The sequence below is a fragment of the Daktulosphaira vitifoliae genome, unplaced genomic scaffold (assembly GCF_025091365.1).
Source record: "Daktulosphaira vitifoliae isolate Bord-2020 unplaced genomic scaffold, ASM2509136v1 Scaffold_1, whole genome shotgun sequence".
NCBI lineage: Eukaryota > Metazoa > Arthropoda > Insecta > Hemiptera > Phylloxeridae > Daktulosphaira > Daktulosphaira vitifoliae.
Genome location: NW_026099572.1, coordinates 20,414,462 through 20,441,055, shown reverse-complemented (window position 1 = coordinate 20,441,055; position 26,594 = coordinate 20,414,462). Strand labels below are relative to the sequence as shown.

General features: G+C 23.7%; 2 protein-coding genes across 3 annotated transcripts in view; both read left to right on the top strand.

Annotated features, from left to right (window-relative positions):
- Positions 1-26,594, top strand: part of LOC126893597 (uncharacterized) — a 93,244-nt gene that overhangs the window by 1,001 nt on the left and 65,649 nt on the right. The gene's annotated exons all lie outside the window — the stretch shown is intronic.
- LOC126893603 (uncharacterized) lies at positions 534-13,266 on the top strand. Of its 2 annotated transcripts, none has more exons than XM_050663972.1 (3): positions 534-1,854; positions 9,539-10,318; positions 12,374-13,266. In XM_050663972.1, the coding sequence occupies exons 2-3, from the start codon at positions 10,309-10,311 to the stop codon at positions 13,108-13,110; spliced, it is 747 nt and encodes a 248-aa protein (XP_050519929.1). In that variant the 5' UTR covers positions 534-1,854; positions 9,539-10,308; the 3' UTR covers positions 13,111-13,266. The 2 variants fall into 2 exon arrangements, with proteins under 2 accessions (XP_050519929.1, XP_050519928.1); XM_050663971.1 differs by lacking the exon at positions 534-1,854 and adding an exon at positions 5,026-5,107.

Here is a 26,594-nt window from a genome sequence, read left to right as displayed (position 1 = left end):
CATTGAATTATTAATTATTAATATTTATAAAACATATATGAAACTTAAAAAATGTCACATCAAGCTATTATAATAGTTTTTATTTTTAGAGTAATCGAATGGCTTATGTTAATAAATTACCCCGTTAATTCATCACATACATTTTTATAATTATATTATATTCTTATATTAAAAAAAATATTATTATTTTATAATTATTAGTTATAAAAAAATGGTTTTGGAAATATTTTTATTTATGTATATTAACAAAAAACTGACAGATTTCTTGAAAAGTATAAAATTTATTAATCACAATAGATAAACAGTGATTTTATAAAAATTATAAATTATTTGTGCTTATCGCTATGTTGTCATTTCAAAAGATACACTAATATATATAATCTATTTATAATATAAAGTATTTAAATTGTTAGATCATTTGTAGATTTTTAAGTATTAAACTAAATATATTATTTAATAAATATTTGTTCTCTAGTTATTATAGTAGTTATTCTTACATTGATTTTGTTTTTCAGATATAATTTCTTATACTGTATGTTATTTGACTTACAAATATGGTTAAAAAAATTAAGGTGCAAAATTATAGCAATTTTGTATGTAAAAAAAGATTTATATCAATAAGATCGACATTGTGCATTGATGATAAAAGTATAACTATTTTAGTAGGTTTTGGTTTATAAGAAATAAGGATAAATGTTTTTGAAATCCAAATATGGTATTATTCGGCTCACGGTTTTTTGAACGCTGCAAACGAAAAGTCGCTGTAATTCTTTTTTAATGTTTCCGAACCAACCATTTAAATATTATTTTTCAATTGCCAATGGAATACTAAAAAACCAGTTATTCTTAGTTAAATTTTCTAAATTCTAATTCATTAGTGCCATAACTACGTCATTTGGAGAGTTAAAAAAAATTGCCAATTAGTTTTTTGCACAATATACTTTTAGGTGCACTTATATATTAATTTCTCATCAACCAGTACAAATATTTTTACATTATATACCACAGATTTATTTGTTAAATATATTCTTAATGAGTATCAACCTCTAAAGTTAAATAATTACTCGTCAATTATTATGTATTCTGAAGGCAAGAAATATTTTTAACGATTTTCAACAAATAATTCAAAAAGTTCTCTTATTGAACACTTTAACTCACAATTTTACTTTATGTCGTTTAATTGGCATCTCTTTCTTTCAAATTCCCCATTAAAGTTAGTAAATATATTTTTTAGTACAATGTGTAATTATACGGGTTATCACAAAATAATAAATCAAAATAATCCATAGTATCTGATTTATTTTTAGCCATTGTGTTATAATACATTGACCTCTCATTACAACTCTTATCTAGACAGTAAACTATGATAACTATTGTCAAATAAAAATTGTCATACTGTCACATATGGACAATATAATCAACATTATCTATTAAGCAATAAACTAAATTAATTTAAAACTTTCATGTAAATATTAAAATACACATAAATATTAACATAAATTGTCACTAATATGTCAATATTATAATGAAATAATTAATCATTGTCCAGAATAGTATGTTAAATTTTAAGATAACATGTAATAAATAATTTAATAAAGAGATATCAATAGCGTTTCTGACACTTCTTGCACATGAATATAGATATATTAATTAACAAATCAGGATATAAAAGGGAACAAAACAGGCTAAAACAGGGCTCATTTTACATTGATCCAGGCGTGCTCCCAGTATTGACGCAGCTCATTAATCTCAATCGTTTAGTTCATGTGTAAGAAGTAAACAGATACGTTAAGATTTATTCAAAATAAACAGACGACTTAATTCATTCTCTAGATATCCTCTGGAAATATCAAGGTAAATACTAATTAATTAAATTAATAAGGTTTAAAAATATTAATTCTTTTAAGTACATGGTTAACATAGGGACAAAGAAATATTGAGTGATCACTAAAAAAATCACTCTGTCTTTCTATTACCTTTTCACTATTCTCATAAACCCTCGAACTCATACCCGAGAAACTTTATTAAAACAAATAGTAACTTCTCTTTCCCGCTAAAATAGAGTAATTTTCTTTTTGAGTTACTATAATTGATTTGCATCCGAGTAAATGTATTATTATATGAGATCGAGTACGCACGGTACTAGGTAGCTTATTTTTAGACATTTAGTTTTTTTATCTTTTTTAAAAGAAAACTTGGACCTTGATAAATCACTACCAATGTCGGGAACGTCTTCAGTTTCTGAAACGCGTTGTTCATTATCATTTTTAGTATTTTGAATGTAATCGTATATACCACTATTACCACCCACTTCAAATATCTAAGTTCGAAAAAACAATTTTTGCATACTAGTTAAACTTTTTCAACTTAATTTTTTAATATGTTAAAGCAATATTGACACTTTTATTTAATTTTAAATTAAAACTTATTTTTTATTAAGAAAAAAAATATTGAAATATAGATTTTTTTTTGGTGAAAATGGTTAACGTATTCAAAAATATGTTATTTTTGTATTAAAATTCTGGGTTTTATATTTTATTTTATCTTAAGATATCTTACAAGTGGAATACACTGACTTTCATGAATATTACATAATTTAATTGACATAGAATAAAGGTCATAAGACATAAGACGTTAAACTTATTTAATATTTTGCTTTTTTATAGTTGAAAAAGTATCTTTAAAATTTGAATTAGCTTAAATGGCTAATTTTATCGATTGACGAACAGTTGCCGAATGAATAACACTTGTGTCTTTCACGCTTAAGGAATGAGGAGATTCGAATCTACCTGTGGAAATTGATATGTAGCAATTTTTTTTTGAGTTAGAAAACATTTTATAAAATATTTTTCCAACCCACCCTTAACCTACTTTTTTCAACGATACGTCAAATTATTACAATTCGTATTTAGTTGAAGATATTACCCTCAACAATTGGAATCAAATAAATCAAATTTATAATTAACTTAAACAAATAAAAAGTAGCTTAAAATGCTTTATTTTTAGAAACAATTAAAATCATTCAATTTTAATATTTTTAAACTATTTATTAGCGAATTAGGTTTGATATTATAATAGGTTTAAACTACAAAATTAAATAATTTTACTTTGTAATATATTAATTTTTTATCTTTATTTCTGTGTCTTACTAACAGTATATAATTTATATTTCTATAATATAATTTTTATATATTGTATAAATTTTTGGTAACATATTGCTATATAAATTATTAATCTAAAAAAAAATATTTTTTATTTTCAACTGAATTTAACAAAAACTTTTTATAATTATAATAAAATTTTATAATATACTCAATTATATAGATGTTATTAACATCATTTTGGTTGATTTAGTTAAAGTAAATAATTAAAAATAATTATGTTTGGAATATTTCAATTGTAGAATTATTTTAAACTCCAAAAATTACTTAGAAATGATTACTATTAATTCTATTTAAGTTATAATAGTTTAATTACAATAAAAATACAATAAAATTTTTGAGTTTTTCTGATAAATTTTAGTAAATAGTAATTATACAATTTCCTGACTGCATATTAATCTTAACAATACCATTTTTTTATTCTCATAAATTTTTCTTTTTAATAATGTAAATTTCAAACTTGAAGTTGATCTAAAAATTATGGTAACATATTCAAATTTTTTTTATTTATTTTTTATTTATATTTTACACTAATTATTTTTAAAATAATAAAAAAAAAAAAATCAAAATCTATAATAATTTAAAAACAATTGTTTTGTGTTTTTAATAATTTTTTAGCGTAATAAATTATTTCTTAAAAAAAAAATATTTATTATTTCCATGTAATTCTTGGTGTTTAAATAGATGATACAATTGAAATATTCAGAACTATTTACCTTATATTTATATCCTATAGTTTTTAACTAATTTTTAATAATAACAAAAAATATTGGTGATAAAATAAATATGATTGCTGATTTGAAATTAGCATGAAAAGTTGAATAATAAAAGTATATTTTTTACTCTGATAAAAATTTTTGCAGACCATTTATTCATAATTAACAACAATTTATTGTCTAAAAATATCTGTCAAGCCTTTCAATTTTTATTCACGTAACCATAAAATTAATAAATAATTTATAATTTTTTACAAATCCTCTGAAAAAATTACAATACTAAATTATTAAATATCAATTTCATACTACGGTGAATTGCTTTAATAGATATTTATTCATAAATTATACTTATAAATCAATTACTAATTAGGAATAATGATAGAAATAGAAGTTAATTTTGCTTTTAGAATAATCAACTAATTTTTTAAAATGAAAGACTATCTACAGATTTGTATTGAAACGTTTTTTATGATAATGATTTTAATCACTGTCAGATATCATCTATACTGGACACTACTATGCCACACCCCCACTGTGCTTAGTTTTTTTTAATCTGATCATGTTATTTTATATAGGGGATCAAAAATTGAATCATACATATAAAAAGTAGAAAATTTTCTATTTAACTTTTAAATTTACTCCCACATTATTGTGGTCTTTAAGTATACAGTGTGATTTTTTTTTAGTATCTGTCTTTTTTCGTTAACTTTTTTTTTTATACAAATATACAAATATACATGTTAATATTTAATTTATTNATCTGTCAAGCCTTTCAATTTTTATTCACGTAACCATAAAATTAATAAATAATTTATAATTTTTTACAAATCCTCTGAAAAAATTACAATACTAAATTATTAAATATCAATTTCATACTACGGTGAATTGCTTTAATAGATATTTATTCATAAATTATACTTATAAATCAATTACTAATTAGGAATAATGATAGAAATAGAAGTTAATTTTGCTTTTAGAATAATCAACTAATTTTTTAAAATGAAAGACTATCTACAGATTTGTATCGAAACGTTTTTTATTATATGAGTAAGTATATTAAAATTTGATTATAAAAATTTTAATTCAATTTTTTTTTAGTATTAGTTATTATAATAGAAACAAAATGCATTTAAATACATTTTTGGTAGTTGTTATCGTGTTAATTTTGTGTTTACAAATGAAATTGTCACAATGATTAGCTCGTCAAATATTTCTCATCTCAAAAATATTGTAAGTAAACTTGTTATTAATAATTTCAATTATATTAGTTACAAAAAATTACATGAATCAAAAAAATTTTAATGAGTACAATGGACATATTGTAAATCTAACAATCATATAGAATATGCGTCCACAAATATTTTTGATGTCAACAAAAATAACTTCTTTGAAAAAAGAGATCTGATTGCTGAAATACTTAGTTATTAGTATCTTGAGCAACTTAGACTAATCAATCGTCTTATGTTGCATATAACTGAGGAATATTTTAAATCTAAAAATTGCATTGAAAATGGAACGTAATAAAATAAATGATATAAATAAATACGTTAGCACATAATCCAATAGTAAAATTTATATCCACCATTAATATGAAAACATATGTTCATTGAAAAAAAATTTAATCATGTTAATGCATTATAAAAAATAAATATATATTTATATTTGTTGAAGATTTGTTTATAGTAAATGTTTAATTTTTCAAATAAAAAAAAATTATGAATTCTCGATACGATATAAACAAAGCCTAGGTTTTACAATGTAATTAGAAGTATAAAAGTAGTTGTAAACAATTTTGTAAAATTAAATAATGTTATCTTTAATAATTATTCGAGGAACGTTCATAAAAAATATGATTATTATCAAGAAATAATTCATTTAAGCTTAAAAATATAAATAAAAAGTCAGAATTAAATGTAATCAATTTTTTTACTTTTATTTATAATAAAAACATGTTGATGTTAGCTTCGATGCGAAGCTGAGAAAGTATTAATTTTACTATGATGTGATTTTTTTTGTGTCTGTTATCACTTTTTTTATGTTTATAACATAAAAAATACAAACAATTATAAATAAAGTATTTAAAAAAATTGTCGAGATTGTAATAAATATTTTTACATAAATTGTTTTGAAGTGGTTTTTTTAAAAAGTGCATTATTTCGTTATTTATTGCCTTAAATGCAATTAAAAATTCTCTGATAATCGTTAATCGTCTAATAATATAATAGACACCTATCAATTTTAAAGGATTTGACTATTTATAAATAAAGTGTATCCATAGATACACATTAAAACAATATATTGTTTTAAGATTTTGCATAAATTCGTGAATTAAAGCTGATATCTTATTATTATTATTTGCTTTATCATAATATTATAAATACTTATAACTTTAATAAAATTTAGAAACAAATATTTATAAGAAGTTCCAAATTAAAGTGGCCCGTCTAGATTTTTACAGTCACACGTTTAGCTTGTCGGTCCTGTATCTCAATAGCAAAATATTATACTTTTATAATTAATTTAATCAATATATTTTATTATATAAAAATCAATTCCAAGAGCAAATATTTTGCTAACTCGTTTTAATCTTTACACACATAAAATTTGTTTAGTCATTTTTTGTTGATTTTAAGAACACTGGAATTTTCCGAAAGTCATATAAATATACAATTACAATAATTTCTTAAATATCTAAATAATAAACGGAACATCCGTTTCTGTTATAAGTAGCTTTTGTTTTCGTTGTATTGTCTACAAGGTAAGATAACAAGAGTACAACATTCTCCTTATCAAAAAGACTTTATCCTTTAAAAATAGTTATTGTTGTTAAACTTATAATAATTTAAAGCTACGAACATTTTTTTATAAAATATTTAAAAAATATGATAGCTGTGAATAAATGTTTGACAGTTTTAACAATCAAAAAATCTTTTCTTATACTATAAATAAAATAATAAAAACTAAATCGCCAAAATTAAGTAAGTATGAATGTGAATAGACATTTTCTAAAAATCTTATTTACTAAATAATATTTAGCATTACTCAATATTTCACCAAAAATGAAAAGAGCAGGCAATGTTTTATTTATTTTTTCTTGATAACCAAGAAATAATCATAAAAAAAAAAATAACTTGAAATAAAAAAAAATATTTAGTTTTAAAGAAATATGAATATTGCAATTATAATATCATAATAAAAAATGGTCGTTACATAGAAGATAATTTAAAAAGAATGATATAAAGTTTGAAACTATGTATTTAATAAAAATTCAATGTAATAATACATTTAATAATAACACACAATTATTTTGTTAAAAATAATTAATAAATTTTTTTCATTTTTTTCATTTAGAGTGAAATCCCTTTAGTATTTTGTTCAATATTTTTAAAAAATCGAAAACTAGATATACATTAATACACTATGTATTTTATTCAGTGTTCACACTTGTAGGATTTTTTAAAGTAAATTTTTATTATGTTTGTAAAGAAACATGCTTTTATATTATTTTAGTCAAAGGACATCTTAAGTTTACATAACGGCGTATGGTCTATTATTGAACCGTTAATAATTATACTAAGGATAAACTTTCTATATAAGTAGATATTACTATATGAAAATAAATTAGATGTTTATGTGAATTATCTAAATATTTACTATCATCGGACTTTAATTGACATACCCTCGATAAATGACGTTCATTTAAAGATGTTTTTCTTTTGAATTATAATATTTTTATTTGTACTCAGAATTTTTCACAATGGACAAAACGTCAATCTTTTTTGCCTTGTACTTAGAAAAAGGATAATTGCACCAGTATCCAAGGAAATATACTGATCTACCAAACGAATTATACAACAAGAAAAACCTACTGTATTTAACTTTCAGCTTTCCATTAAACTCTTTTTTTACTAACGTTCAAACATTTTCTGTCGGTATTCGGTGTCCTTTATGCACTTATGATTTATTATTTATATATATGGGGTTGACACATGAAAATTCTCTTTTTTTATTCACTTTACACTGTAATCCATCGTTTTATCAAAAAATATTCAGAATATTAGAAATGAACGATTTACAAACCAAGATTAAGAAAATAAATTCAATATAAAAAAATTAATTTTTGACTAATTAAAAAACTTTACAGTAATTATAATGTACAACTTTTATGCAATTAAATTTTTTTTTAATATTTTATATATTAATAAAGAAGTTATATAGTACTATTATCAAAAATATTATGTAAAAAAACCCAGCACAGTGGGGTCGTGGCATAGTTGGGTCCAGTATAGATGATATCTGACAGTGATTAAAATCACTATCATAAAAAACGCTTCGATGCAAATCTGTAGATAGTGTATAATTTAAAAAAAAAATTTGTCAAAAAAGTAAGTCAAGTGAGAGCTGAGAAAATAAATGATAGCTACAAAAAAAACCACATAGTAAAATAATATTAATATAAATTTCTTCTCACGAGAGGAGACTACAGTAATGGGATCCTTGATATTTATTGAGTTATTGAATCTAAATGAGATAAAAATCAAATAAGTTAAAAAATTTTTTTTAACTCAAAAAGAATAAGAAAAAATTCAGTGCCACAGGCGTGATACACCCAAGTGTTACTGTCTCAGAAACCGTATGTCGCATTCGTCACTATAAAAAATAAAAATTTAGCAAGTTCAAATTTTAAAGTTATTTTTCTCAAATTCAAAGAAACAAAAAAATTTAAATGTTTAACTTTTTATGTATGTCAATTAGATTGATATAACATTTATGAAAATCAGTGTAATCCCCTTATAATAAAATAAAATACAAAACCAAGAATTTTAACACAAAAATATCATATTTTTGAATACAATAGCTATTTTCACCGTGAAGACAAAATAAAGTCCAAAATTTTTTTTTTCCATAATAAATTATATTATATTGGCTTTAATTTAAGATATATATAAAAGTGTCAGTATTTCCGGAACACTTTCAAAAGTTAAGTTGAAAAAGTTAATTTTTTGTGAAAAAGTTGTCATTTTGAATCCGCCCTTATGGGCAGGTAAAGGGTTAAATTTATAAAAAAAATATACCAAATGATAGGTAAAGATATCAAGTATCTATAAAAAAAATAATATTGATTTGTTCATTTTTGAAAAAGTTATGGCAGTTTTAAGTAAAAAAAATTGAAAAAATTTCGAAAATTAGCGATTTTTAAATTTGTAATTTTTTTGGAGGTTTCCCCCAACTACGGGGAACGAGGGTAATTTTTAAAATTTTTGAGGTTAACGTCTTTGATTAGATGCGTTTTGTGATCTTTTGACATATCGTTGATAGAAATCGGTTTGGTGAGAGATGAAAAAAAGTGGTAACAGAAAAAAAAAAAAAAAAAAAAAACACATCATAGTAAAATTAATACCTTCTGAGCTTCGCATCGAAGTTAATATTGTACAAATCGCTTGTAATTTTATTTTTTTTAATAATATCGTAGTTTTAAATTATTTACTTGTTTACACATATCTATTTGTGAAATAACTAACGTTAATTTTTATTTATTAATTGTATTTGCAATGTTTTAAGAATTTCAGAAAAAAATCGCAAGCCATTTATACAATATGTATAAGATATTCACTATTTAATGTTATAATGTAGTGAATATGTAATGTAATATGTTTTTAGGGTGAGTATAACAAGAAGACGCATTATTGGAATCAGCATACGGGCGACATGCCAAAAAAGCGTTCTTCGGTTGCAATAGAGTTCAGGGTATAAAGTTGTGTTATTCGTTAGAGACCGGAAATACAGAGACACTTTTCTACAGCATATGCATAAATTTGATAAACTATTCTATGGTCACTGTTTAAACTATTCAAATCATGGCTTATAAAGGAAAATAGTAGATGCTGAGATTGTCCAACGAGGAAACTCGTCCAAAAACGTATATTCAACAAAATAATTTTAACGAGTACCTAATTTTATTTTATTTTTTAATAATACTAAAATTTAAACATTATTTAATAAATTTGAAAAGATTCAGTAATAACAATCATTCAATTTTACTCTTGTAAAGTAAAGATTTTTCAACTTAGAAATAAATTGTTGACACATTTAAAAAAATATTTCGCGGCTGCACTGAATTTAAGCGTGCTGATCACTGATAATTATCAAAATGATAACATTGTCAAAAACGATTATCATTCTATTTAAATACATAAACTAAATAATAAGATCTTTAACTGTATAGTGTAAATAGCAATTAAAAAGTTTTTATGTAATGATTAGTATCATTTAATGTTTAAATTATAACTAATTTTAAAAATCGGTTTTTTACTTAAAGTTGCATTCTAGTTAGTTTTTTAATTTAAAAACGGCCTTTGTTTTAAAATTATATGTATTCGTTACATGTCAATTAGTTTTATAAATATTTTTTTTGGCTAACAAGAACTGTGATGGATATCGGTATGTAATATTTAGTTTTAAAATTTATCATATCTATATGATGTTATTTATATTATTATTTATAGATAATACTACAAATTTAATTTAATGATATAAACTATTATGCTTCTCATTAATTATTTATATTCATGTTATTGCGCATATTTTGAGTGATTATATTTCTATGATTCATTTTTTTTTTTTTGTAATTTTAATTAGTTTAAAAATGCTTATTAGAGAATATTGGTATTTTAATTAGTATGCTGAAAAATTCTTAGCTTGTAATATACTTCTTTTAAAAAAGGATTTTAATGTATAGATATTTATCAGTAATAGTACTTTAACAACATATATTCCTTACATTTAATTATTATAATAACTTTAACATTAATTAGAAAGACATGATTTAATTGATAAGATATAATAATTTTTATACACAAACAATATAAAAGTATTCAATTGTATACTAACAACACAATTAATATTAAAAATTAAGAAATTTAAGTAAAATATGTTAATAATAATTTTAAATTATTAAAAAAACGTTTATTAAATTAATTAATGTGTAATATTAATAACTAATTAACTATTTAATAAGTATGTAAATATTCATTTATATTAAAGATATTAATTTAGATGTTTTGTGGGCAATGTATCATTAAGTTGCCACCTTAGCACTGATGTTCAAATGGGTTGCCATAAAGAAACTTTAACAATGATACATACCTTGCTCCCATTCTTATTTCCTGAGCCATGATGAGAATGTATGAGTTTGATAGTTGGAGTGAAATTCTGTTAAATAGTTAAGGCGGAACTAACTCTAAATTGTTAGGATAGAGTCTATGATGATGTTGATGATTAGAAATAGAAATCCAAGTATTAATCCAAATCAGGGGTAATTTGGAAAAATATACTTTTTTTGGATATTAAAACATAAATATAAATACAACCTCTTCATTATATTAGTAATACCCATCATGTTTCATTAAATTTTAAGTTTTAGAATATTAAGGCAACAAGATGTTGATTCATAGCCTGGATCAACATTTATTCTACTTTATTTTTAATAGTTACCATATAAGAAATGGTAAATAGTACTATTGTATGATAGACTATAAAGATATTCATGGCCCATCTTCATAAGAAAAATTAAAAAACTTATAATTTTTATTTTACCATATTTATCTGAATAATATTAGTGATATTTTTATACTTCAATTAATTTCATTTAGTATTAATAAAAAGACTTTAAAAATTTAACGACCATATGAGAATTTAGATTTTTCTTAAAATAATAATTATGTTATGAAAGTTATTTTTGATGTTTTTTTTTCATATATTTCTCGACTTATCAATTATAAAGTATTTTATTAATTCATCCCTCATGCCACATAAGGGTATCGACTTTATTTTTATAATGGCAACATACAGTTTTGACTAGCTTATGAAATATAATGTGGTTTAATTAAGAAAATGACTGATTAATATCCATTTTTCGCCCATTCTTCAGAAGTTATAACTATTTTAAAATATTAGGTGGAAGTGAGTTGTGGGTTATATTATTAATATTACTTTCTATATATATATTATTATATTATATATATTCTATATATATATTAATATTACCTTACTCTGTTTACTAAAAGCAAAAAAATAAATTAAAATAAATTTTATACTTTTCTTCTTCTCTATATTTAAAACTGTTAATAACTTCTAAATTGCTATTACAAAAGTTGTTATCATCAGACTTTTCTAAATTAGATTATTTTTTATTTTATAAGCTAGTTAAACAGATTGTTGTCATTAAAAAAATTAAATTAACAACACTTTAAAATATAAGGATGATTAAAAATCATTAATAACTATTAATAAAATTAAATGAATCACGTGATTGTAAAGTACCTAGGCAATTAAATAATTAAAACAAAATTTGTGTTATAGATTTTTAATTTGTTTGTTTACTTATAGGCTATACAATTTTTAGTAAAGTTACCCTATTACATAATACCTAAATCAATTACTCTAAAGAAATATTTTTTTAAATTCAAATATTTTATATTTTTTTTTTTTTTACAGAATATTCAAGTATATTGAAGATTTCTAGACTTTTGTCAAATTTAAGTGCCCATTCTATACATGAACAAGTATTTGGCTTATCTTTTATGTTTACCGTTGAAACTGGCTTTGTTCCAGTTACTTTAAAAGAACATTTTAACACAATAGATTCAAATATTGAATTAGAAAAATTGATAAACAGCCATGCTCTCAGTTCATTTTGGCATGAAAAACAAAATATTTTTACAGCTCAACTATTATTAACAAATAATTTATGTAATTTAGTTGGAATACCTATTGACAATTCTATTATTATTTCATTAAATAACTTAAATGTATCAAAATCAATAGTACTTCCATGTAGTAACAATTTCTCAACTGACAATTTAATTTGGATGAAAATAAAGTTTAAAAATTTGGTAAGTGTTCCTATTAAATGTCACATATTAAATGAAACTATTGGTCAGTATCCTGGATTGTGTGGGCTTCCGGAGGAATTAATATTGTACATAATGACTAGATTGGATTCTAAAAGTTTATATTCATTAATGTTGAGTTGTAAAAAATTAAATGATTTAGCAGTTAAAACCCAAAGTTTATGGAAAAAATTAGTATATGAAGAATTTAAAAATTCATATCATAGGGGTTTTCATGCCATAAATCAACATTCAATAAATGACTGGAGATTATATTATTTTAAGTTAAAAAAGGAGAAATGTGGTAGAAAAACTATTACAATAGTAAGAGAATATACATAATTTATAGAATTATAAAGTAATACAAATAAATTTTCTATAGTTGTCTTGTTTAATAATATATTGATAAAATATCATAACATAAACTTTGTTTTGTATTTTTCATTTTAATTTGTATTAAAAATATAATCTAATCAAATAGAATTAATTTTTATAATATATTATAATAAATTTTTTAAGTGAAATATAAAAATAAGTTTATTTTTATATTCAAAGGTGATATATTCTAGAATTAATATTTTCTCAGAGAAAATACTTCAAAAGGATTTTATTGAAACCTAATATCTCTCAATTCAATTTTCAAGCAAAAATTAATTAATTTTTTGTTTAGTCTTCATAATTGTAATTTGTATCAAAAGAATCAAGAGAAATATTTAAAAATTCTATAAAGTAATTTTGAATCATTTTCTTTTATGCGAGTTATTTTATAAACAGATTATGTTTAGCATGAACTAATTAATAATTACAGATTTATCATCAAATCATTTTTCATTATATTTATTTAAATGATGATGTATTAACATTAACAATGCAAAGGTTTATATTTTATTAAAAACGACACTAAACTGTAAAAACATTGATCGGTGTACTATATTAATGGATTCCGTGCCAAGACATATAAGTACACATTTTGTTAGTGTACCAGATGGTATTGATATTACTTAACTTCAAGGTTTACTAATAAGGGATACCATGAAGGCGTCGGAGATGAACGAGAACAATTGTAAAGTAGATAAAAGATATATGAGTTCTCCTTTTCATTGTTACGTAAAGTGTGTTGTATAAAGAAAAGATTGATGAAACACTGAAACACATGACAAAACTAACATTTTTTGCGCTAAGAAAAAATTAATAAACAAAAACGAATTAGAAAATTTATAAAAATGTATTACAACAACATGTTTAGACTCAATTTTTGCGAAGAATAATTGAAAAAATTATGTATTAAAACTTAGTAGTCATTAGAATTCAACAAGGGACAACCCCCTTGAGTAAAATGNTTAATAAACAAAAACGAATTAGAAAATTTATAAAAATGTATTACAACAACATGTTTAGACTCAATTTTTGCGAAGAATAATTGCAAAATAATGTATTAAAACTTAGTAGTCATTAGAATTCAACAAGGGACAACCCCCTTGAGTAAAATAATCTTAGAATAAATTTGATATTAATTTATCATTGAAGAAAACTGACAATAACAGCTAGGCAATCCATCATTGTTTTCAATCTGTTTTATAGCTCTCTTAGGTGAGGAAAAATAAGTGTTATTAGTATCGATACTTAATAACTTTTACACATTTTTGACTTTTAATTCTTTGAAAGTATATTTTTTTAGTTTTTACATTTTTATAATATTAATTATAACTAACATTCAGTTAAAAAGAATTAATGATCTAATTATAAAATATGATTGATAGGTAACATATAGAGTTTTTTCCGCATTTTCTTGACGTATTGAGTTAAGTTAATTAGTGTTCACTTAAATTAGTAACTTAGCATTGTTTAACGCTCTTTTAACTTTTCCAAGCAATCACTTAATTATCAGCTGCAGTAAGTAAACACTGAATTACCTTTACAATTTCCCAATTTTACGAGGTTTGCAAACAAAAAAAATTACCTTCTTCTAATATTGTTATTTTTGTTGAACGCTATGGAAAATATACCATAAAACAAATTCCAATTAAAATAATTTCTTGTAAATCTAGGTAGATGGAATGGCAGTTATATAAAAGATACTAATCGAATATTTGATATTGCTTGAAGTAGGAACAGATGGTCAATAACTGCGTTGGCTTCTGATGTTAAAAAAAACTATATCTTTCACAGTAGTATATTCAATTAAGGACAAACTATAGTTGATACTGATATAATTATCAGATAAACCGAATTTCTTGATTAGCCTTTCATATTTTACCAAAACGTCAAAATAAATATTTCCCATTTCCTTTCAATATTTCTCCGTTTCCTTAACAATCCCAAAAAGTTCTTTTATTTGAGATTGAACTGATTCATGATTTTTCTAAACTTTTAATATTATATCTCGTCGTTATTTTTTGGATTGGTGTATTAATGTTTACTTCCCCATTTTTTTGTAATAATAATAGTGTTTAGCTTATTTATAATGGGTTTTCAATCAATGTATGTATAAAATGGCAAAATCAAAAGATTTTGGATAAAAAAAAAAGATGTAGGCCTCAGAAATCAGAATAATTTCTGTATGAATATTGTTTAGACCTACTTTTATTTAAATAACTTTGAGTTAGGAAAGTTACATAAAGATAATATGCTAAAAAAAGACAATTATATGAAATTTTATTTAATTTTTTAATTAGTGTAAAAAAAATTATAAATATAACTTATAAAATAATTTGGTAATTATTATTAAGTAAACATTCATTCGCTTAAACTTAATTTTAAAACAATTTTTATCATTTTAAGACTTAGAGATTTTATATAAGAAATTTAACAACATAATAACAAATTCTTTAGACATTTTTTATTTGTATATTGTTCAATTATAAATATTGACATTTTTGTAATTCGTTAAATAGAAACTTACTATCAGTCATTAAAAATTTGGAGTCAGAAATTTAATAACTTGTTCATAATTATTAAAACTGAGCAAAATCGGTAGTAACATAGTTGTGATAAATGTAGATGAGATATCTGACTGGTTAACATCACTTATCATGAAAAACTGTTTGATACGAATTTGTTTCACAGTTATACAAATATATATTTGTAAGTTCTGTTTTAAAATTTCGTTCAAATGTTAAATGCTTGTTATGATATTAACAAAGTAATTATGTTGTATTTTTAAATTTCCATATTGAGTAGGTTTTTTAAATGTTAGGAGATGATAGGTTCAATTAGATTAAAACAGTGTTCTCTTGAGGTATTATTTATAAAAATCGGCCTAATGATAGCTGAGAATTTTCACAATTCTGTAAAAACGCTTATGATTCTAAGTACCTATATACTTATAATATAAAATCTTAAACTTAATTATCTAAAATTGTTTCTCCACTGTCATCTTTAAAAGTTTAGTTCATATATTTTTTATTACAAGAGAAAAACTAATGAAAAAAAAATAACCCCAAGAAAAGCTTTTTTATACTATTATTTTTAGTACTATAAAAATATCTCTGATTTGAAAAATGGTTTTCCGAAAAACCTTAATTTAAAATGATTTTTAATTTTGTTTCTACTTCGTATTTTTTTTTATTACTAGCAAAAAATCTAAGGATGTATAATTATAAAATATTTAGATTTTCTTAGTCAGGATCTTTATAAATTGTCTATAAAGTCAGCATTGTTCACATTTTTATTAAAATAATAGCTGTACTATTATTATAAATTTAAATTAAATTTGTCATTATTAAAAACATATAAGATACGCTAAAATGTGATACATTTTACAAAAACCTGTTGAGTAAAATAAAATAATTGATCATTTATCATACTAGTCTCATTTTCCTAAAAAAAACTAACTACATAAATATATATATTATCTAATTATGCAAATACTTAAATATTAAAAAATATATATAGAGTGTTCAGTAAGTAAAGAACGAGTTTCTATTGTTCTGATTGTTTGAAAAATTCACATGTTTCCTTACTTTTCTAAACACCATGTATATCTAATAAAAGGGAAACACTTAATTTATTTATGACAAAAATATATTTACTTAGAATTATCCATTTTTCAAAAATTTATGACAGTTTTAAGAATAAAAGTTAAAATTTACCAATTTCAAAATTCGCAATATTTTTCAGAATTTGACCCATTAACGGTTAACGAGATACAGATTTTAATTTTTTTATGGTATGTCTTTAATAAGATACAACACATGATCTTTTGACATATCGTTGAAAATTGTTTCTGTTGGGTAAGAGATTGGGAAAAGTAATGACAGATACAATAAATAAATAAACACATCACAGTAAAATTAACACTTTCTCAACTACGTATTGAAACTAATAAATAACAGAACAATTTTTTATTATTATCATTAGTACATTTTTTTTTTTTTGCATTTTCTTTACCTAATAGGACATTATAATTATAAATTATTTGTTAACACATTATCTACACACACATTAGACGTCATCATATCGCATATAATAACATCCTTCCATCTTTTTTTTAATTTTCATCTACTTCTACTTTCTTTAATATTCATTTCCATAACTTTTTACATTTTTTGATTCCCCTCTCTTCATAACATAATCAAACCATCCAAGTGTATTTTATCTCCCTTCTCCACGATTAACGCTACACCTATACTTTTTCTAATATGTTCGAAACTTATCCTATCTTCACTCCACTTAATCATCTAAGCATTTTCATCTCTGCTACACTTATTCTCTGCTCTATTTTCCTGTCAACCGCCCAACACTGAACTTTACATCACTACAGTTTTATAGAACTTTCTATTCAGACTCATTGGAATTCTTTTATCACATAACACACCAGACGCTTCTCACCATTTCACTCACTCGTACTTAAACCTATGTCTTACATCCTCGTCAATAATTCCATTCTTTTGCACAACTAATCCTAAATATTTAAAATTTTCACCTATCCGTCCTCATTTATTGACACTGATTTCCTCATTTCGCCTATCTTGTGTTCTGCTTTGTCAAACTTGTACTCTATATGCTTTGTCTTACTCCTACTTCTTCTTGGTCCTACTGCTTTATTATTTTTCATTGATACCACAGCCTCCCATATCTACCAGTCCTTCGTTACACGAGATATCATCTAATGTCTCTCTTGGATACACCTCATTCAATATTTCAAAAAAAAAAAAAATTATAACCAGATATTTTGACTAAGCTGGCAAAATATATATGTTTTTTTTCAAATAATTTATTGTAAAAAGAAAAATTATTTATAGTTTTACAAAAATTACCTAATGGCAACATGATTTAAGTAATCCATTGTAAAAAACTGTGGTCCAACCTGTGTGGGGGTTAATGAGTTGTACTCTACCATAAAATATTTTGCAATGTTTGAATTTGTAGTCGTTTTTTTCTTGTTCATTCAAGTTTTCTTAAATAAGCGATTTAGAAGAAAAAAATTTTGGCGAGTATAAAATAGAACCCATTCATCCCGAATTATTATTTGATTGCACCACTGACACAAAAAGTTCCATGGAAGTTCTTTTTAATATTCTGCTCAATATAGTCTAAAATTATGACTAGGACCAAACAATTTCAATTTTATTAATTTTAACAACAATCAATTGTAATCAAATGATGTAATTTGATGGTGCTTAGACACTATGTCTTGTATAATTTTTTATAAGTTATTACAATTTTTAGTAAAACAATGAATTATCTCAGTTTGAAAGTGATTAATGTATTACTTCTATTGATATACTCCAGTTTAATTATGAAAACTTTTGAAATATTTATTATATTATAATTTAATTCCTTCTAACAAACAGTTTATTATTCTTGGTGATTTTGGGGCTTAAAAAAACATAAGTGAAAATTTTCTGTGAAATAAAGAAACTCCATAGGGTAGAATTAATTTTGCTAGATAGTATGGTTCATTGAATAGGTTCGACCATCAAACAAAAATAGTAGTATAGAAAAAACAAAACAAGATATTTTGATAAAATTATTTTTCTGACTTAATATCTACATAAGTTTTACTTATTGTGTATGCACTTTAATACGGAAATGTACAAAACGTTACATCTAGAAGTTACATATCACCTTACTAGAGTGATTACAAGGGTTCAAAGTTAAAACCTTTTACGGAGAAATATTGTTTTCGATTACTGTAGAATATATAGAATAATATTATGTTACGGACGATATACTTATTTGTGATGTTCTAAAGAAATGAGATTCTTATTATATTAACAGCTCCATTAAAGTAATTTGAGGTAATTATTTTACGCAAACATTTACGGGTTGTATCAAGCCTCAAAAATTGAAGTAGACTTCTAGTAATGAAAGGTAACAAATTCATTAGGTCGTTATAGAATTAGTGTAATTTATTTATCTAAACAATTTATAATGTAATTCGATCTCAAAATTAATATTAAAAAAAATGTTTAAAATATATTTTTTAATTGCGCTGTATTACTATAATAAGTTTGTTGCTATGTTTATAAGTTATAAATAAGCATTTATTGAGATCATCCATAGCATGTAATAAATTCCAAAAACTTTAAATGTTTCATATTTTATATAAACAAGGAGAAAATAAAGTGACAAATTCCTTATATGCTTTGTAAGTTGGGTATTTAGTAAAAAAACAGAAAATCCCATCGAGTGCTCAGCGTGTAATCGCAGGTGCGTTACCCCGGAACCCGCATAATGAATTTCAAATAAAAAAAATATCAAGTATTTCGTACATTTTTTATGTACAATTTTGTACAAACAAAAGTTTTTTTTTTGTGCAACCCCGAAAAATGGTTTTTTCTTTAGTAGTAACGTTAAATTTTCTATCCAGACGTTTTGAACGCATACATTGTGATTGAATAATTACTAAATTGTACATTATATTGAATGTATTTTTTAAAAATTCTGTTATGGGTGTGTCAAGGTAATCTACCGGGTATATGGTGATTATCACATTGTTGTTTTAATCATGTTCACCGCCGCTTCGTCGATGGTGACGACGCGTAATTAGCAGCCCAACTATCACCACCGCGATGATCTTTGTGGTGCGGCAAAATACGATAGCCATTATACTCTTATTGGCAACAGTTGAAATAATGAAAATTCACCACCGTGTTAGTGTTGTCCATCAATCCGGACCGGTCCATTGGCAGTGTCGTCATTATCATTAAATCGTGTCGCGTTCGTTCTACTCACATGACAATTTGTCGTCTGTTGATATTTATGTTTTTTTTTATTTATATTTATGTTCAGCGATATTTTTTTTTCGCCAATCGTTTCGGAAAGGTCACAATCCATAACTCCCTGTGGTTGTGCCACTCAGCATACAGTCAACTTAATAAATCACAATGACTTATCAATTATTATTATTAGTTCTTTTTACTGGAAGTTTTTATGTCATTTATAATTATTGTTTATCAGATTTATAATATACAAGTTATTTCATGGCCATTTAAGAAAAAAAAAACATACATTCTTAGTTTATTTAATATATTTCGTTTTTTTTTATTTGGAATAAAAATTTTTAATTAAATTTTTTACAATAAATCTATTTATGAAAACTTTTATTTTGACATTTTGGAATCTTAGATTTTGTTGACACAAGGGTATTGTCTAATTTATTTGTCACAGTAATGTTTGTTATTTTAAATGAAATGGAATTTTTTACTATAATTCAATTTAGTTTCAATCGTTAGGTTGAAGATAACCCGCGAACAAAGTATAATTCTTAGTTCCAGAAATATGTTAGGGAGATCTTATATCTATTGAAATATTAAATATTTCAATGTAAATACTATCATTAAATTTTAATGATAGTAATAACTCGTTGACTATCTTACTCATAATTCAAGCAACAAGATATTTACCCTAGTAATGTATAATGCTTTAATTACTATTTGTACGGTTATATGTTAATTTACTAAAGTATGATCGTTTCCCATAATGATTGCTCATAATCTTACTAAGTCAATAAAACAAGTAGCTTGTATATTTTGCTCATTTTACAAATAACGAAAGAAACTTAATCACTTTATGGTAGGCTATTGCTATTTCAACAATATTGTGTTTCGTAAAACACTAACCTTTGTTTTTCGGTGGTATTACTGTTAGTCTATTTCCCGTTTTAAGTATTACATCTCGATTTCCCTTGATGTCCATATAAACAATATACATTTAGTACCCTCACAACACAATGAACGAAGTCTAACTACTGTATAGAATTTCATGAGTTTTGTACTATACTTACATTGTTATCCTAAATCGGGTTGACTTGTTTATCGAAAATTCAATTAACACAATGAAGCATTCACGAGTTAATTTTTTAATTTTAATTCAAATCCTAATAAAGCATTCACAAAAAAAAAACATTATACGGCTACACATTCACAACACACTCTTGATTTTCGTCATTGAATAAGCATATACTCTATTAAAAGTTACTTTTTAAATATTTTTTATCTCTCATTAACTTGGTTATACAAAGTGTTCAATAAGTAAGAAAACAGATTTCTATTGTTCTCATTGTTTGTAACAACTGACTTGTTTACTTGCTTACTGAAAAATCTGTATAGTTATTCTTTTATATTAACAAAACAATAACACTATTGTCTAATTATCAGACTACTATTTATGTATTTTATTTTCATTTAAAAATAGTTAACATTTTCTAAGAATTAAATTTTCTTAAAAGCGATTCATAAGACAGTTTAAGTTAATTGATATAAAAATTATACTTTTGTAATAGAAAGTATTTTAATAACAAACAATTTTTGCTAGAATATTTTCAAATAAAATTTAATAGCACTAATTTTCTTGGATAATATATGTACTTAATTATCAAGAATTATTTTACTAATCAATAGACATAATTAAACTGTTTACTATATGAGACTAAAAAGTAATTTATACCATTTTACGTTAAAGCAAATACTTACGCAGTAATTAAAAATGGAATAATGAACAATCCTAGTCTTACATCTATCTAGTTGTTAGTAAAATACTTAAAATTGTAATAAGAGGATACATTCTCACAAAAATATTTAATTATAATAATATTGTTAAAATTATACTTAATATCATGTTATCTAAAACTTAATTTTTATGTAATTATAAAAAAAACATAATTCTTGTTTACAAACTAAAAATAATTACTATATTAGATATTTTCCGAAGGCCTTTTATAGTTCAAATTTTTATTAAACAAATAAATTGTAAAAGAAGAAAATTTATTGGCTTGAATTGAACATCAAGTTTTTCATCTGCTATATTTAATTACAAATCATATCTTGATGTGAGATACAATTGTTTGCATAATAATTTTTTTTAAATAATGTTATAAAAACATTATTATAAGTTTCACATAATATTATATACTATAATAATGTCAAAAGAATTTGTTACAATATTATTTTTAAAAATGCGCTCTGAGAAGTATTGTACCTGAATACTTGACAATCATAAAAAACCACTGACAATCCATTTGGTGTGACGTTTCTCGTGATTAGCGTAAGAAGAAAATGTCAACGTATAAGGTGTGCTATTAGTTTAATACGAAAAGCTCTAAGACATAGGTATTATGCAAATCCCTAAAACCTTTTAACCGAATAGATCTGAGACACTCTTGTACCGAAAGATTTGATTGTTCCACTGCCATGTTTTGGCTCATAAACTTTCTTGACGGCATGCGTTATTGTAAGTAAAACAAGTCGAAAGTATAAAAAACTAAACTCCATAGTAATTGCTGCAACCACAACGTTGTGATAAAACTGGAAGTTTTTTTAGCGTAAGTTCGGGGGAAATGCGTATTATAGAACGTGAACGGATATCGATAGAAATATACTTAAGACCGATGAAAAACCAAGGTTTATAGTTTGGAATTCGCGGAAAAACTTTTAGCTTTTCCCTACATTTATTTTCTGGGTTATTCCTTCTTCGATTTTCTTAACTGACTTACCATGATGCATTATAATAATTTGTTTTTGCTGTTCCTAACGTACGAAAATTGTCATATTATTCAACCCAAATCCTAGAGGGGATGTTATGCTAATACAAAAGGATACTCAGCATAAGGGATTTTGTGTTTTTGAAATATGAATTATAATTGATTTCTTACAGCTATTGAAAGTAATGATAATTAGCGCCGTTATTAATATTTATATGAACGTAGGTGTCAAACCTACTTAAAACAATCGAGTATCTATTTATTAACTAAAAACGGTTGGCTGTCACATGAATTTAAATTATTATTGTACTGGTAAGTGTGATTTTTATGCATGCGATTATGATTACTTTTTAGTGTTGTTCACATATTTTAGAACAGTTTCAGCATATGGAATTTATGCAAATTCGATTAGGCTTGTGTGTTACCTGTTGTATACATAAACGCAACAACAATATCGACCAATTTTCTACCTTGCCAAGTGTCATCTTGGAAGAGGGTTACTGTTGTAAGAAGTGACTATAGCAGACACCGTAGTACCCGCTACCGTCAACTTGCTTTTAGCAATCAAAATGTTAATTTAACTTATTTCCCTCAAAACCACCTAGTGAGAATTAAAAAATTAAACGAAAAAACTTTCTTCTATAATGATATATCTAAACAACCGGTCATAAAATCACTTTTTAGTATAATAGTCGCTTATTTAAATATTAAAAAATTAATTACACTTTTAATTTGTTATTTCAAAAATTCATCATCCAAAAACAAATATTTTTACTATTATTCGCTGTTTGTATTTTTATAAAAGATAAAAATAACATTAATAAAGTTTATCATGCATTTTTTTTAGTTTTCATACTTAAAAATTAATTTCTTGTTATTAAATATATTATATTTAATGTAATTGTTTTATAGGTTATTCGTAATTATCTTTTATTTCATGAATTTTGCTGCCAATAACCTTAAGTATTATTAAATTACGGTGTTCTTTTATTCTTGACATATTTTTTATTTTTCTTGTTTGGAAAAGTGTACTTGTGGTTTCTATCAATGTGTGTTGAACTTTCTAATCTGATAAAGATTCCAATTTTACAAATCACTAAAGACAAATGCCTTTGGTTTTCATTGTTTCCTCTCATTCAAAACACTCTTCGTTCCGTATTACATCATTTCTTATGTAGTACTTTTCTTTCGATTGGTACTAAAGTTAAAAGCATTACATGCAGTAAACATTTATTGTGTTCTCAAATAAAAGTACAGTAACTTCATAAATATAAACTATATAAATTATTAATTACCTAATGAATTCATATTTAAATACATTGACAATCTAAAAAACTACTAACACCCTCGGATAAATGTATAATTTTTTTGTAATATTAAATACTAAATTTTAATTGAAAACTAGTTTTGTATAAGATATTTAGTTGAGCTTTACATTTTGTAAAGTAAAACTTATATAATATTATGAATAGGATTGCCTACTAAATAAAATGGGATATTTTATATATTCAAAAGAAATGGGGAAAATTAAGGAATGAAAATTAAGGTCACATCTGCTGATAATTTAAAATGTAACGAGTAGTGTATATAGAAATGTTCTGTAAATGTAATCTAAAACTATAAGGGGTAAGGGGATACCTTTAAAAATAGATGTAGCAAATAACAATTATCTGTTACTAAACAAAATAACAATGTTAAAATAAATATATATTTAAAATTTTTATTCTTATGCTGAATATAGTACAGTATAAACGAGCTAAATTATTTGACCAAGTCAAATTGATTTTGAGAGGAAATACGAAAATTGTTGAGATGATGAAAGTGTAAGTTGACATTATAAATGTATATGGCGAGAGACACAAATATTGACGCAAAGACTTAATAAACAAATAAAAAACTTAATGCCGTGTATTAATCGAACGATTGGCAATTTCGATGTAAGACAAGAATGTATTATAAGAGTATAAAAGCAAGATGGAAGTGTATTAAAGGATGTCTGCCTGTTGTAGAATGACAATGGAAACGAAATGAAAACACTACTGAACCGGTCGCACACGAGTAAAATAAAAGTGGAAGGTCAAGGTGTTAAAGATTATTATTATCTACCCAACACATTTAAAAAGATGTCACAAATTTATAAATACTCTATATTTTTTTATATAAACCCTACTCTTATATAATTGTTTATTGGTAAAGGAAAATGTTAAACATTTATTAATGTTATGAGACTTGTATATTCGTTATTATCACTTTGTGCTGTAATATATAAAATACATAATACACTAAAGTCGGTGTTCTACCAGAACATAACATCTAATTTTGTATCACCGAATGAAATTAATTAGTTTAATTGTGAACTTAATCGTTTTTTCTAATTTGAAGTTTAGAAAAAATAACAAAGTCTCGCAGTCAAATACAGACTGATCCGCTAAATCCCAGAAACTAATTTCAAAAATTTGTTTTTATCTTATCAGAGGTTATTTGTATCCTACCCAATTTAATTAGTATAAAAAATAAAAATCTATCCCCTATTCTTTCTCTCTAAAATTGTATCTAATTCAGTTTTTAAATGGAAATAAACATATTTAACTGTAGCAAATAAGAAAACTACCTAACTGAGGAAATAAATGATTGATAACAACTTTTGAACCAGTATTTTGGAAATTATTAACACTTAAGAATAAAACATAGAAATGGAGAATAGTTGTTTATTTGCAACTTTAAGAATTTCCTAACTGCTCTGACACTTAGTTATAAAAATACTATTAGTTTAATAATTAACAGCTAAATTACTAAATTACTTTCTTTTTAAATTTTTTGTTTTATTGCTATAAATCATATTAGATGATTCTCGCTTATCTTACCAAGTATTATAAATAAAATAGCTGAAATTTCCTCAATAAATAGTGTTATTATTACTATCGTATTTTATAATAAATATAAAATACGATAGTACTTTAGGATACCTCTTTCCTAAATTTATTAATAAATAATAATACGTTTTCTTTGTTTGTATGATTAAATATATATAGCATTGAGCTTGTTTAATATTTATCTTAATCAATAAAAAATCTTTATAATAAATAATATATTTCTTTCCAATTTTAGACAAAAAAATATTTGAAAAAATCTTTTCTAAATAATAAAAATTTCGAAAAACTTTCATTTTAAACTTTATCTACTAAATTTTAAAATTTCAAAATTTTTTCTTTCTATGAGTATTTTTCAAAAAAACTTAACGTCAATAAGATTTAAAGTTTATTAAAACATTATAATTATTTTTTAAGTGTCTCCTGTAAATTTTAGTTTTTATCTCAAGTGTGATTTTAACATCGCCGATTCATTTTACGAAGATAACACTATAAAAATTCAATTACTGTTAAAATCAGTCTTCTTCTTCTTCCTCGCCTTAATCCCAACTACTTGGGGTCGGCAACCCTTATCCTAAACTTCCACTTGACACGATCTGATAATTATGATATGATAATTTATTATGAATGGTATTGTACATTATTATGATCTTATTGCGCACAAAGATACTATGACGCTAATATTTCTTCAGAACACGTGTAGGTATTCAAAAATATTGGTGTCACTTTAATAAATCATAATATAAAACTTACTTAAATTTAATTCTTAAAAACTTATGAAAACATTATATTTCAATGTCAGCGAAAAAAATTCTTTGCAACTTTAATCTATCAACAATATATTTAAGTAGTTTCAAAAAATAAATTAAGATTTTTGCTGAAATCTTGACAACTATTTAAACAAGCTACTGTAAATGTATTTTTTAATTTGGATTTGTATTATTAACATTTAAAATTAAATTAAAATGAATTCCATTGCAATATATACATTTGTGATATTATATATATTACATATTTATATAACACATATA